Source organism: Procambarus clarkii, chromosome 43 (assembly GCF_040958095.1).
Source record: "Procambarus clarkii isolate CNS0578487 chromosome 43, FALCON_Pclarkii_2.0, whole genome shotgun sequence".
NCBI lineage: Eukaryota > Metazoa > Arthropoda > Malacostraca > Decapoda > Cambaridae > Procambarus > Procambarus clarkii.
This window is the reverse complement of record NC_091192.1, coordinates 37,007,812-37,022,841: the sequence shown is the minus strand read 5'-3', so window position 1 is coordinate 37,022,841 and position 15,030 is coordinate 37,007,812. Positions and strand designations below refer to the sequence as shown.

At 42.0% G+C, this 15,030-nt stretch overlaps 1 protein-coding gene across 4 annotated transcripts in view; it reads right to left on the bottom strand.

The window, feature by feature from the left end:
• LOC123755797 (GDP-mannose pyrophosphorylase B) overlaps positions 1-15,030 on the bottom strand; it is a 67,695-nt gene that overhangs the window by 22,189 nt on the left and 30,476 nt on the right. For 3 of the 4 annotated variants that reach the window (XM_045738613.2, XM_069300280.1, XM_045738612.2), the window contains exons 2-3: positions 2,071-2,297; positions 898-1,089 (exon numbers count right to left, since the gene is read on the bottom strand). In XM_045738613.2, coding sequence (XP_045594569.1) covers positions 898-1,089; positions 2,071-2,280 — 402 coding nt within the window. In that variant the 5' untranslated portion in view covers positions 2,281-2,297. Of the gene's footprint in view, positions 1-897; positions 1,090-2,070; positions 2,298-3,023; positions 3,234-3,384; positions 3,559-15,030 lie in introns of those variants that run through there. The other variant, XM_045738614.2, reaches the window with a different exon arrangement.

Below are 15,030 nucleotides of genomic sequence, written 5' to 3'. Positions count from 1 at the left end.
TGTCTTGTACTGTATATTTAAAATTTGCTTAAAACTAAAGCTGGCATTTACTAAGGTCTTCACTGAATCATAATCTACCATTGTTTCATAATCTACTTTGTGGCAATATATTTAACACCTTAATATCCTTATACCCTTTTATGCATGTGCATACTTCAATCATGTTACTCTTTACCCTTCCATATTCCATAAAATGTAAATTATGCTTTCTTAATAATTTTTTCATATGAAAGGTTTCTAGTTCCAAGGATTAACTTTCTCATCTTTCTCTGTACCTGCACAAGTAAATTACTGTGCATTCTATAGTACAATAATCAAAGCTGAATTTCACAATCTAAATGGGGCAAATCCACAAGGGCCGTGATGAGGGTTCGAACTTACGCCCGGGATGATCCCAGATGCTGCCTTAGTCGACTAGGCCACGACATGGTAAAAGAAATGGGGCCCCTGCAGTAATGAGATATATTAATCATTCAATGCCTATGTTATTTTTATACTTTTGGGGTTGTCTGCTGTCTTAATGAGAGTAATTTCACTGTGCTAAGTAAACTTTTCACGCTGTTTAAAGTTTGCCTTTACTTTTCATTACCCACGCTAGTATGGAATTTATATTCAGTGACATTTCAGTGTTGCAAAATATACAACACACATTTGGCAAAGTATGCTTAAACCCTTTATTGTTCTCCAATGGGAGCTGGTTGACCCATGGAAATATTATACAGGTACACTGTATTAGTATTTAAACTGGCATCTTACCCAGGATTCACTGAAAGATAAAACAGCATTATGGATAATTTAAAGTGGTGCATTCGTGTGTCAATACAGCAGACCATGAGCTGTGGTGTAGGGTACAAAGACCTCCACAATATAAGGCCCACGTTAAATAATACAACATACCACAATGGTGCCCTCACGGCCATGTTGTTTGTGGAACTTGACCATCTGAGTAAAAGGAAAGTCACAGATGACATCGGAGTTCAGGACAAAGAAAGGTTCATCATTGGAGGCCAAAATGCTCTGAGCCAGCTTGATAGGTCCTGCTGTGCCAAGGGGCTCTTCCTCCAGGGAGAATGTAATCTGAATCCCCAACTGAAAGAGTAGATATGTATACAGTATATTGCTACGAGTATAAAATATACAACAAATAAGAGGAGAGATTTTAAGTCCAAAACTTATTTATCTTGTCACCACAAATTAGATATTTTTACATTAGGCAAAATAGGTAAAGTTAATATTAATTTCATTAAAGTCTTGAGTATTACTACAGTATATACAGACTAATCTTTAACTTAAGACACTGACAGATTACAGTACACAAATACTTGACTAATATACCAAAAACCTTTATAAAAAGCATAATTTGATGTACTGTATAGCAGAATATGGGCTGGTTTTACCTTTGTGTGAAGTGAGAGAAGAGGTAGAATAGGTCAATAGAAACACTTAGGGTGCCTGCATGAGAAAACTAATAAGACTTAAGAATGTGGAGAATTACACTAGATACATTTCATTATAACTTACGTTGTATAAAATATTTCATGTTTATATGGGGCTGATTAGAGGTCTATCTGTCATGACCACTCCCATGGTAAGGAGACCTCTGAAGGATAAACGTATCAGTGCAACCCGTTCTCGCAAATTTAATAAGTCAATATTGACTTATTAACTACGTGCATAGGTGATATACTAAACATAATAGATACCCTTAAAAAGATTCATAGAAAACACCGACCTTACCTAACCTTGCTAGTATCTTAAGATAAGCATCTAATTGCTTCGTAATTACAATTATTACTTAACCTATACCTATTATAGGTTAGGTAATAATTGTAATTACGAAGCAATAAGATGCTTATCTTAAGATACTAACAAGGTTAGGTAAGGTCGGTGTTTTCTATGAATCTTTTTAAGGGTATCTATTATGTTTAGTATATCACCTATGCACGTAGTTAATAAGTCAATATTGACTTTACGAATTTGCGAGAACGGGTTGCAACGTGATCCAGACATACAGAAATATACTGCACATAAACGGGGATGGGGGGGTGGAGGTATTCTCTTACTTCTTACCTTCTGAGCTTCCTGTGCCAGCTCTTGCTCCATCTGTTCAGCATGATAAGAGACAGCCAGGACCACCTGTGTGACGCCAGCTGCCACCAGTGCCTCTATCTGGTGTAGCACAATAGGCTTGTTGGCAAATTCAACGAGAGGCTTGGGTCTGCTGAGGGTGAGAGGCCTCAGCCTGGTGCCGTACCCGCCCACCAGGATCAGCGCCTTCATGTTCCCAAGGGTCAAGTCTGTGAACATCATAATTATTAACCACTCAAAGAATTTACAAAAAACAAAAACAAGTATCTACTGAACCACTGTATATGAATCTGCCCCTTAGCAGAAAATCACTGGTAAATCAAAACATTAACCTAATCTATAAAGGCAAAATTTAGTTGTACCATAAACAAACCATGTTTATATATAAGTGTTTCCTGACAACAACAACACTCTAGCCTGTAACACACATGCTTTTACTATTCCATCTTGCTGTATCACTTTCCTTTCGAGACAACAGGTTTGACCACTAAATAATTAAGCCAGCATCATCTCCTAACCTAACAATACTTGTTGCTTTATAGTTATGTTCATGAATCACTTTTTTTTTATATATTCAAGCAGCATATTAAATTAAGGAAACTACAGAAGGCCTGTTGGACCATAAAAAGCAGCTCCTATTTATATCCTACCAAGCTCATTTACATATCTAACTTGTGCTTGAGTTTACCCGAGAGCCACTAACACTACTGGCCTCGACGAGGACAAGAAGCCGGCGGCTTGTCAAAGGCCCCCCCCCCCATTTGCTTTTATGATCTTTTCCAGCTGAACTTTAAAAGTTGACAGTTTTGGCCCTTGCAAGTAGGAAGTTCCTTGGGTTTATAACGCTGTGAGTGAAAAAGCATCTCCTGTTCTCAGTCCTACATTGTGGCTTGTTGAGCTTGAAACAGTTACTCCTTGTTTGTGTTACACCTGACCTTTTGAAGAAATTGTACGAGTCAACGTCCTCCAATTTGTTCAGATTTTAAGTTTCGATGAGATTCGCCCTGTCATGCCTGGTTTGCAGTGTTGTTAGCCCTGAGGCCCTCAACCGTTCCTGGTATGAGAGTGGACTTGGTTATGTTGCCCAGTTTTGAACTTTTCTCCAAAACAGCTGTATACGTCTTTCTGAAGATGAGGTCTCCATGCTGAGATACAATAATCAAAGTAAGGGGCGCACCATAGATTTACAGTTTAATAACTACCTTTTATATATAATTACCATATATAACTACCTTTTACTATATAACTACTGTATATATAAATATATTGGTAGAATTAACTACCTACTTGGCCTACCTTTGGGGGCCTGATGGCTTAATGAACAGTGCTAGGGTTTCGTAGTCCTAAGGGTCCGGGTTCGATCCCTGGCGGAGGTGGAAACAAATGGGCAGAGTTTCTTTCATCCTGATGCCCTGTTCACCTAGCAATAAATAGGTACCTGGGAGGTAAACTGCTGCTGCGGGTTGTTTCCTGGGGATGTGTGTGTGTGAAAATTAGGATTAAGGACTTGCCCAAAACTCTATGCCTGTTAGTGGCTGTACAAGAATGTAAGAACTCTTCTGTATTTAAAAAAAAAAAAAAAAAAACACTTTTCCTTTAAGTCAAAGGTACACTTGAATATTCCTAGGGTTTTATCGACTTTTTTTTTTTTTTTACTGCTGCTCCCACTTATGCACCTTTTGCTCAATTATAGATTCTGACTCCAAGGTCATTTTCTTCATCAATCTGCTGCTAGGAAATGTTGTTAATTTGGTACATGTGGCGTGGGTTGTTAAGCCCCAAATGTAAGGTATTGCATTTGTCGATATTAAAAGGTATTTGCCAGTCTTCTGACCATTTGTAGAGTTCATGTAGATCTCTTTGTAAGGCCTCAATATCATTTTCACTTCCCACTTTATCATAAATCTTAAGTATCATCTGCAAATCTGATGATGTGGTTTGTAATATTCTCATCTATATCACTAATGTATATGATAAAAAGGGTTGGCCCCAAAATGGACCCTTGTGGCACCCCACTCGCCACATACAGTATCTCCAGAGTCACTCCCGTTTAGCACAAGCCTTTGTTTTCTTTGTTTTAACCAGTGCTAGGGGACCATTGTTTTACCCATTCTAATATTCTACCATTTATTCCATGTGCCTGTAATGTCCTTGCTAGCCTCTCATGGGGCACATATGAAAGTGCCACGTGAGAATCATAGCACTTCATTCAATGCTATGATTCACAGGGAAATCATTACCATAGGACTAGACCAGCGTCCGCCAATCTCAACTTGGTCAACCACATACATCTTTTGGCAAAAACTAGTTGACAGCTTAAAATATTGATACATTACAAAACAACAAACCACGACAACATATCCCCAGTAGACAAAATAGAGAGGCAGGGTCTGAAAGCTGAATCCCACCCAGGCAATCCCAGCTAGGAGAGTACACACAACCATGCACAGTGTTGGTCAACTGCATTTAAAATTCTTCCAATCAAGGTGGAATGAGGCAATACAGCCGGATGGAAGCTGTCACACACTAAGACTAACATTTGGTGATGAAGCCTCAGGCCAACAATTTTTGTAGTGAGGAGAACGGGGTGGACGAGAGGTAGATGAGGAGACAAGACAGGGGAGCCAAGGTAAGTGGAGGAGCGGGTGAATGGGGAGAGGAGAGAAGGACAGGTGGGGGGAGAGGAGACAGAAGGACAGGAGGGGGGAGAGGAGAGAGATGGACAGGAGGGGGGAGAGGAGAGAGATGGACAGGAGGGGGGAGAGGAGAGAGATGGACAGGAGGGGGGAGAGGAGAGAGATGGACAGGAAGGGGGAAGAGGAGAGAGATGGACAGGAGGGGGAAGAGGAGAGAGATGGACAGGAGGGGGAAGAGGAGAGAGAAGGACAGGAGGGGGGAGAGAAGAGAGATGGACAGGAGGGGGGAGAGGAGAGAAGGACAGGAGGGGGGAGAGGAGAGAGAAGGACAGGAGGGGGGAGAGGAGAGAGAAGGACAGGAGGGGGGAGGAGAGAGGAGGACAGGAGGGGGGAGAGGAGAGAGAAGGACAGGAGGGGGGAGGAGAGAGGAGGACAGGAGGGGGGAGAGGAGAGAAGGACAGGAGGGGGGAGGAGAGAGGAGGACAGGAGGGGGGAGAGGAGAGAGGAGGACAGGAGGGGGGGAGAGGAGAGAAGGAGACGAGGGAAGGGGGGGGGGGGAGAACATTTTGCGAGCTTTGAGACAGTCCCGATAATTTGGGTGCGTTATCCTGTCTATTTTTTTATTAATACATTAGTTACATCTGCATTCGTGCAGCTGCCCTAGACTATATACAAGGGAGTACAGTGTCAAAAAGCTAACTTCATGATGCTAAAGAATCCCCATCACACAGGATGGTTAGTCATACAGAGACACGTGATCAGTAGTCTGCACTGGCAGACTCCGGGTGCATTATGAGGATATCATCAACACAAGAGTGAATAAGGTAGCAGTGGTACCGTGTCCCCATCTCGCAAGATGGTTAGACATACAGGGCCATCAGTAGCCTCCAATCCATCCTAGCCCCTTCATGTCCTGCCTACTAGCCTCGTACCTGTTCCGTTATAATTTAACTATGCTGACAATTGAATTCTTTGTCGAATCTGGTCTTAAAGTTGTGGATTGAGGTGGCGTCCACATCTTTCAGTGTATTACACTTGTTGACAGTATTTATGTTATTAAATATTCCATCCAGTATTTATGTTATTAAATACTCCATCCAGTATTTGTGTTATTAAATACTCCATCCAGTATTTGTTAAGTAAAGCAATAGTTGCCTTAATGACACTTCTAAACGCTACCACAACTCACAACCCCGATATAATAACCACCATCCTCCCTATATGATACTACTTACCACAACTATTTACTCCAAAGTACCAATGGTCAGTGATGGATCACCAAAAACTTCACTTCCGTACCTTTTAATTTTATAGTCCAGAAAAAATAAAGTTAAATATGAAACAAAGATTGCTAGGCCTAATATAGGGGTGTAACAGTCCTCAAGGTTTATCTTCCCTTGTGTTATCACCACCTCCTCCCCCTCCTCCTCCTCTATCCTTGTCGTCTCACATGACCAACAAGATGGTGTCACACAAGGTGGTGTCACGAGATGGTGTCACACAAGACGGTGCCACACAAGGTGGTGTCACACAAGACGGTGCCACACAAGGTGGTGCCACACAAGGTGGTGCCACACAAGATGGTGTCACACAAGATGGTGCCACACAAGATGGTGTCACACAAGATGGTGTCACACAAGATGGTGCCACACAAGATGGTGTCACACAAGATGGTGTCACACAGCTGTGTTTGACAAAGCATTAGACTCGGGTCAACTGGTCTTGCACATGCTGCATCACATTCAATTAACTTTATAGAGATAATAAAAGACGTCTCAAAATGAAGGAGTAGCTTTCTTCCCTTAAGGTCCCTCAGCGGCTCACAAATCCATACAACACAAATATTAATCATATTTTACATTTCACATGCCAATAACAATCACGTGATATACTGAGATATAATCATGCTTGCAAAAGCGGTAATGTTTCTATACTCGCCTAGTTGTGTTTGCGGGGGTTGAGCTTTGTCTCTTTAATCCCGCCTCTCAACTGTCAATCAACAGGTGTACAGGTTCCTGAGCCTACTGGGCTCTATCATATCTACATTTGAAACTGTGTATGGAGTCAGCCTCCACCACATCACTTCCTAATGCATTCCATTTGTTAACTACTCTGACACTGAAAAAATTGTTTCTAACGTCTCTGTAGCTCATCTGGGTACTAAGTTTCCACCTGTGTCCCCTTGTTCGCGTCCCACCCGCGCTGAAGAGTTTGTCTTTGTCCACCCTGTCAATTCCCCTGAGAATTTTGTAGGTGGTTATCATGTCTCCCCTTACTCTTCTGTTTTCCAGGGATGTGAGGTTCAGCTCCTTTAGCCTTTCCTCGTAGCTCATTCCTCTCGGTTCCGGGACGAGCCTGTATGAAGGAAACACGTGACTCTGAATGCGCAGGCTGCGCTCGCACATCCCACGAGTACTTAAGAGTACAGCCACGGGTCGCGACCTTACGGGCTCACTATAGCCCGTGCTCCTGGGATTTTTTTTTTCAAAGTAGCTGAACCTAACACCACAACGGGTCGCGACCAGGCTGTGGTGGAATAGAACCAGTGAAGAGCAGAGGTGCCATAGGCACAATCAGAGAACACTGTATAAACATCAGAGGTCCGCGGTTGTTCAACGTCCTCCCAGCGAGTAGAAGAAATATTGCCGGAACAACCGTGGACATCTTCAAGATAAAACTAGATAGTTTTCTTCAAGGAGTGCCGGACCAACCGGGCTATGGTGGGTATGTGGGCCTGCGGGCCGCTCCAAGCAACAGCCTGGTGGACCAAGCTCTCACAAGTCAAGCCTGGCCTCGGGCCGGGCTTGGGGAGAGTAGAAGAACTCCCAGACCCCCATCAAGCACGTATATCAAGCAAGCGACCTCTCAACCCAAACATCCGCCAACCACGTCAAACGCGCCGTCCACTCGTCCCCATCCCCCCCCCCCCCCCCCCGATTTCGCCGTAATGCCCCGGGCTCTCTCCCTCGTAGCGTATGGGACTCTAATTCTCAGCACATGATGATGATGAAGATTAAGCCACCCAAAAGGTGGCACAGGCACGAATAGCCCGTAAGTGGAGGCCCTTTTGAGCCATTACCAGTATCAATAGATGATACTGGAGATCTGTGGAGGTACGACTGCACCCTGCGTGAAGGGAGATGTCTCCCGTCTCTCAGCACATTAGGAGAGGCAGTGATGTATTAGTTCAGGGGTTCCTGCGTAGCTCCCAGCGGCCCCAGGTGCCACTTGTCATATATAAGCTTCATACAATGAACAAATCCACAAGGGCCGTGACGAGGATTCGAACCTGCGCCCGGGAGCATCCCAGACACTGCCTTAATCGACTGAGCTACGACAGGGGTAAAAAGAGTTGAAACCGAAGTTCTACTGAACTTACTGGATCCTGCAGCCTCTCCGAGGCACAAACCAGGGTTTTACACAACTCCCCCCTGCACTCGAGCTATGTCAATAGGCCGTTCTCCCTCTTCGCCCTTACAACATCTTCATACAGCTGTATTGGGCACCCCCTAGCTTGGTGCTAACAGTATGTATCGGGTAACTGTCCACGTTATCCTTCTATATCCCTAGTTACTGTTATTCATCTTGGCCTTGGCCTCTAGTTTACTAATAGCATTTGGTTACATGCTTTTCGACTGATCAGTTAACTCATATACATATTCCATTATGTCACGGATAAATGCACTTCTGATTATAGCTCGGGTTAACTGGAACTGTTAATTTCTGTAACTAATTTACTATTCATAAGTTAACTAAGTTATAATCTGGTTTATCCCTAGCTTATTATAGTTATAATTATAGCTACTTACATCCTACCGTGTTAAATATCTAACAAACGGGTTGTGTAAATGAATTATACTCAAATCAATTGAGTAACTGAATTATAGTAACAACTCATGAATTATAGAACTGTAACTAGTTTATTGACTACTACTGTGACTAAAGCTTAGTTAACTTCCGTGCTATAATTATCTATTAGGTTAACTAAGTTATAATATTATCTATTAGGTTAGTTTAGTTATAATATTAACTAATAATTTATATATACTCATATAGTTATAATAATAATTATGATATACTGTACTAAAATTAATTTAAATAAAAAGTCCCATACACATGAGTTTCCTTCAAGATACATAAACTCTTATTTTTTTTTTTGAGATATATACAAGAGTTGTTACATTCTTGTACAGCCACTAGTACGCGTAGCGTTTCGGGCAAGTCCTTAATCCTATGGTCCCTGGAATACGATCCCCTGCCGCGAAGAATCGTTTTTTCATCCAAGTACACATTTTACTGTTGCGTTAAACAGAGGCTACAGTTAAGGAATTGCGCCCAGTAAATCCTCCCCGGCCAGGATACGAACCCATGACATAGCGCTCGCGGAACACCAGGCGAGTGTCTTACCACTACACCACGGAGACTGCAATATTGATAATGCTGGACCTGCCATTTATTGTTTTTGTAAAGGTGCATACATTAATCCATTAAACAAGTCAGATAAGGTACAAAAAGAAGCTATGAGAATAATCTTATGGTGCCAAAGATATGCTATCATTGAGATAATGGAATCCTGAAATCTTTTCCGAAATCTGACACTAACAAAATTTTCTCCTACAAATCTATTCCATTCCATACTAAATCTGATTTCTTTGTTATCACTGTTCCTTAGCTCACTCCCTATTTCGACGTCATTAATTTGCGTCTCCCTGTTAGTTAACACTAAAGTTTAAAATATTATTTTCCCGTGTTGGTTCCTTAATGTGTTGCTTAAGGAAGCAAATCGTCAATTCATTCTAGAAAATCTTCTGCTTTATTATTCCCTATAAGTTTATTCCACTAAAATTAAAGTCATCTATGACACAAATACTGTTAGACTTAGATACTTTAGATATTTCGTCCCATAGACGATTTGCTTCCATTCTGTCAAGTTTGGTGGCCTAATCCTATTATAAGATTTTCAGTTTTTTTCGTTTAGTTCTAACCAAATAGTTTCTACGTGTGGCTCAGTTTTGATTCCCTCTGAGACTACAATCCAAATTGTCCCTAACATACATGGCTACTCCCCCTCCTCGTCTAATATATCTGTGAGAAATAGTCTAAACGTGTTTATTTGATATTCAGCTAATAGTTCTGTTTTCTACATTCATCCATGTTTCGGTAAGTGCAATAATATCTATTGTTTCTGTGCGGACAAGAGCTTTTAAATTGTTAATATGGTTTCTTAGACTCCTACTGTCCGTGTAATATACCTTAAGTGTATTATCATTTTCTGGTCATTCTCTTTACTGTTCCTTTTCCCAATCCCCCCCCACCCCCCCCCCCAACTGTTTTATTGACTCCCCTCTCCATATCTATTGCCTCTCCTCTCCATATCTATTGCCTCTCCTCTCCATATCTATTGCCTCTCCTCTCCATATCTATTGCCTCTCCTCTCCATATCTATTGCCTCTCCTCTCCATATCTATTGCCTCCCCTCTCCATATCTATTGCCTCCCCTCTCCATATCTATTGCCTCCCCTCTCCATATCTATTGCCTCCCCTCTCCATATCTATTGCCTCTCCTCTCCATATCTATTGCCTCTCCTCTCCATATCTATTGCCTCTCCTCTCCATATCTATTGCCTCTCCTCTCCATATCTATTGACTCCCCTCTCCATATCTATTGCTATACCACTACTAACAGTTTAAACCCAAACAACCCCCCCCCCTCCCACCACAGGTTCAAATCACCTGGCAACAGCAACAACTCCCACACCTCGATAAATGCACCCCATTTCCAGTATACATTTTACGGGCTATTCATGCCCGTGCCACCTCTTGGGTGGCCTAATCTTTATCAATCAATCATCAGCATACATGTCATTCCTTCCATAGAAGTGTTCCCAGTTATCAATGAATGATATTGCATTTGATTTGCAATTTTTGTCCAGTCTGCAATTGACACTAAGTGCCCTCCTTACCATACCTTGAGGTGCTTCCGGGGCTTAGCGTCCCCGCGGCCCGGTCGTCGATCAGGCCTCACAACCATTCATTTCCAACTCCCTTTCTTGGGGACAATGCCACATATGATCGGGACGTCTCCCTTCCTCCTTAAGGCCAGGTGCATCACCTGGCCTCAAAACCTTACATTCAGTCTATATATATAGACCGTTTCAGTCAACCTGATCGATTTCATGCACTGAATCGCCTTGTGTGAATCACATATATATTGATTTGGTATTAAATACTAGTTCAGGAAATCTCGCCGTAGAGCTGACGAAGCTTTACCATATTTGATACCACTGACATGTTGATAGATTACCTTTTGTGTTCTTAGGAACTGTGTTATAATCCCATCCTTCTCGTGGGTCATGGTAAGTGGCGGTGGATGGTCTCGTGTCACAGAGATGCGACCAATAAATTACTCTCCGTATAAAGGTGTACTCACCTAATTGTACTCACCTAATTGTGCTTGCGGGGGTTGAGCTTTGGCTCTTTGGTCCCGCCTCTCAACTGTCAATCAACTGGTGTACAGATTCCTGAGCCTACTGGGCTCTATCATATCTACATTTGAAACTGTGTATGGAGTCAGCCTCCACCACATCACTTCCTAGTGCATTCCATTTATTAACTACTCTGACACTGAAAAAATTCTTTCTAACGTCTCTGTGGGTGTGTGGTGGGTAGAGTGACCCTCTCGCTTGATGCTCATCGTCTCTCATAATTATTACGCCCACAACACACAGTATGAGCACTCTTTACTTTATGCTCGCACTTAGACGGCTCTCAAGAAAATCGACAGAGGGTAAAATACACATTCTGATTGTTTGGGTTATCTTAAAAGTGATTCAGATTGACAACTGTGGTATTTTGGGTTTTGGTAATGTCAATTTGGAGACTGTCAAGGTGGCTAGAGATCTGGGTGTTTACTTCGTCTCTCCATTGGTGTTTCATGGACATAAACCAGATTGTTAAAGGTGAATTGTTCACATGTGTAATCTGAGTTTTTTTTAAATTTCTTGATATGGAGAACATCTTAGTTTTTGTGCATGTGTTTCTTTAAATTATTTTTTGTAACTGTTCGTGTTGTAACTGCAAAACAACTTGATAAGCAGGAACAAATCCGACAGCAGCCTTGATGAGGGTTCGAACCTATGCCCTGGGTGTTCCCAGGCGCGCTCTAGTCCACTGCGCCACCACATGATAGAAGAATTACAACGTTCGAACCCTCATCAAGGCTCCTGTTGGATGTTCATTGACATATCACGTTAATGTGATATATCTGTGTACTGATAAGCAGGCTTTAGTCTGTATTGAATCAAACAGGTGCATTGTAATTTTCACTTCCATTCGGAGTCTCCTTAAGTCCCTATTGGTATGAGCGGCACACTGGCTCCGTGTCAGGCACGAGTGTCCTAACAACTTGTGCAAATGTTAACAGTCTGGCTGGATTAACAGAAGAAAAAAGTGCATTTTAGACAAATTTAGTAACATAGCTAACAAGTTGGGTGGTGATTTATAGATTGACTGGGTGGTTTTATAAGAAAAAAATATATATTTGCTATTTATACAGCCAAAATAGATTTTTTACTGGTAAATGTGATAGATGACTTGACTTCTTTCAACAGGCTTTAAGCTTTCCCTTCGAACAACTCATACCTTGAGTTTCCACTACAACACGACCCACTTATCTGTTTAAACCCAAGTCCCCAATTACTGCTGGATGAACAGGGGTGGACAATCACGGATTGGTTCGCAGTCGACCCTCCCTGGCCTGGGCTCGAACCCGGCCGAAATAGTCGTTCCTGCCACTACTACTACTATTATTATGACTTCCAGAAAGTCTTGCACTCTGATTATAATGTTGAGACACGCTGGAATGTGAGAGGTGTCCAGAGTACCTCGCCTCAGCCCGCCAACATCAGCAACTGTGTTTAAGTATTTCACTGGCAGCGGGAATAGTCAAGTCACTACCAAGGGCGCTGCTACCTCCAGTACAATTGCACCATGAGACTGGTGCGTGTCCTTATGATCACGTCTCCTGCACACCTCTCAGAAAAGTGAGAGATTACCAACCACCAGCCGAGAGATACGGGATGAAGGTGACTGGTGAGAGAAAGAGTGAGAGAAGGGGAAGCAGCGGAGAGAGAACATGCGAGTGATAGTGAAGGGAGCTGTGGTGGCAAGAAAAGTAAACAGACAGGTGAGAGCGGGATGACAATGCTGATGCAACTTGCAGTCAGCAGTGTGACACATTACGAGTCTACGACACACACGCCAAGGACAGAGGAAAGACGGCAGGGGAGAGCAACAGACGGGGGGAGAAGATAAGAATATATGATTACGGAACAATGAATAAGGCCTATTGACTCATACAAACACTTCGACTCTCACCCCTATTGTTACCGCCAGTCCTCCCTGTTCCAGGACTAACACCATAGGCTACCCCAAAACATGTACTATTTACCCAAGACTTTCTTAACTAACCTTATCCAATATGTATTTGTTGTTGTTGTGTTTATATAGTGTTTATACAGCTTAAATATTTACAACCTTATAATATCCCCTTTGTTGTCACCTTTCATCTATGTGTATACCTTAGTCATGTTCCCCTCACTTTCTACACATCTTCACAATGTCAATTTAGCTTTATTCTGCTGGACAAGGAAGGTGTCTAATTCCAGAGACTTACTTTATTTTTTGCTACCCTGGACATTTGGAAGATAATTTGTATCCATTCTATAGTACAGTACGACCATTCTATAGTATGGTGAGCAAACCTCAACTGAAGATAAAGCTGAACAATAAAATGGTCTGGGTTACCATAATACTGGTCAGCAGGGGAGTTGAAAGACAGTACAATGGGGAATTTATAAAAAATGAATAAGGTTAAGGTCTTAAGGTAAAGATTGGATAAAAAAATATAGTGGCCCAACCACTTTGAGTAAATTAATTTTGATCCATATGATTGATGGTAATACATTTTGGTTGACAGGACCCCCCCCCCCCCCCCACCAGACCATGAGGCTTTTTGGTGAGCCGATGTGGATTCCCTCTCACTGAACTGCAGGAACATAATAAAAGTTGATGCCTTTGGTAAACTTGCAGTAAATAAATACAGTGTTGAACGTAATCTTTCTTGAACTATCAAGTAGATCCGTTAAAATTCTCCTTAGATGAGAGCTCTTAGATGAATTTGAAGCAGAAAATAAACAAGAACTAGCAGAATCATTTATCACAATGATTCTTATCAAACAAAACAGGTGTATGGAGGCAAGTAACAAAATTATAATATTCTAACAGACGTTATCTCAACTGTAATGCGTCTTGGCTACAAGGCAGTTCCGGCTTGTATTGTGATCTAGAGAAATGCCAAGTGTAGTGTGGACAAAGACAAGGACACACACTCGGGGTATTACATCTTACACTGAAGGAATTGAGCCATTTTAGAGATAAATCTAAATTACGTTCCATGAAATGGCAAACCATTTTATTAGAAATTATACAATATATGAAATCCTTCCACTGTATCCACGTTTCGCTTCCAGTAAAATGACATTGGAGACTTGAATAAGCTGTGTAGTGTGAAGACTAATAATAAGCAGCATCTCTATGAGTCTGTAATATCCCTATATGTATTAGCAAAAGACCTACCATCACTGAATAATAATTTATATAAATACGTATAAACTGTCATTAATTTGTTGTTAACTAGCTGATATTTTAAGGCGTGCAGTTTGATAAAATTATTAATATAAAAACCTCCGGTGAGGTCTGATTAATAAGACCTTTGGTGACATGTAATCCTTTTGCGCTACCGCTCACAGGACGAGGGAGGTGCACAATCAACTAGCGGACTCCGGCGGCGGCGACAATCACAATTGGTGGGCGGGAAATGTCCATGTCGTATTGCAAGGTTGGTGTTGTCATGGTCGGCGGCGTACCTGCTGGAGCATGCTATGAGACCTGCCCTGGGAGCCCCTATCAAGACCACGCTTCAAACTCACAATGGAAACCGGGTTGTCCTCTCTCTTCAAGAAAGAATATCTCAAAGAACAGCCACGATTATCAGTATGATAATTGTTTTCCCTGATCCAGTCCCAGTACGACAGGCCTTGCTGGTTGAACTCCGCCAAATATTGGAATCCCATTAAATGAGAGCCGATGGAACTACTAAATTGGCAACTCGTCATCCAGTGATCCACAAAGTAAGTAAGTAAGTAATTATCAAAAGAAGGCACCAAACCGGGAAGGCTATGTAGCACCATCAAATACGCAAAATAATCAGAGGGCGCTAAATATCACCAAGGATGCCAATACGAGA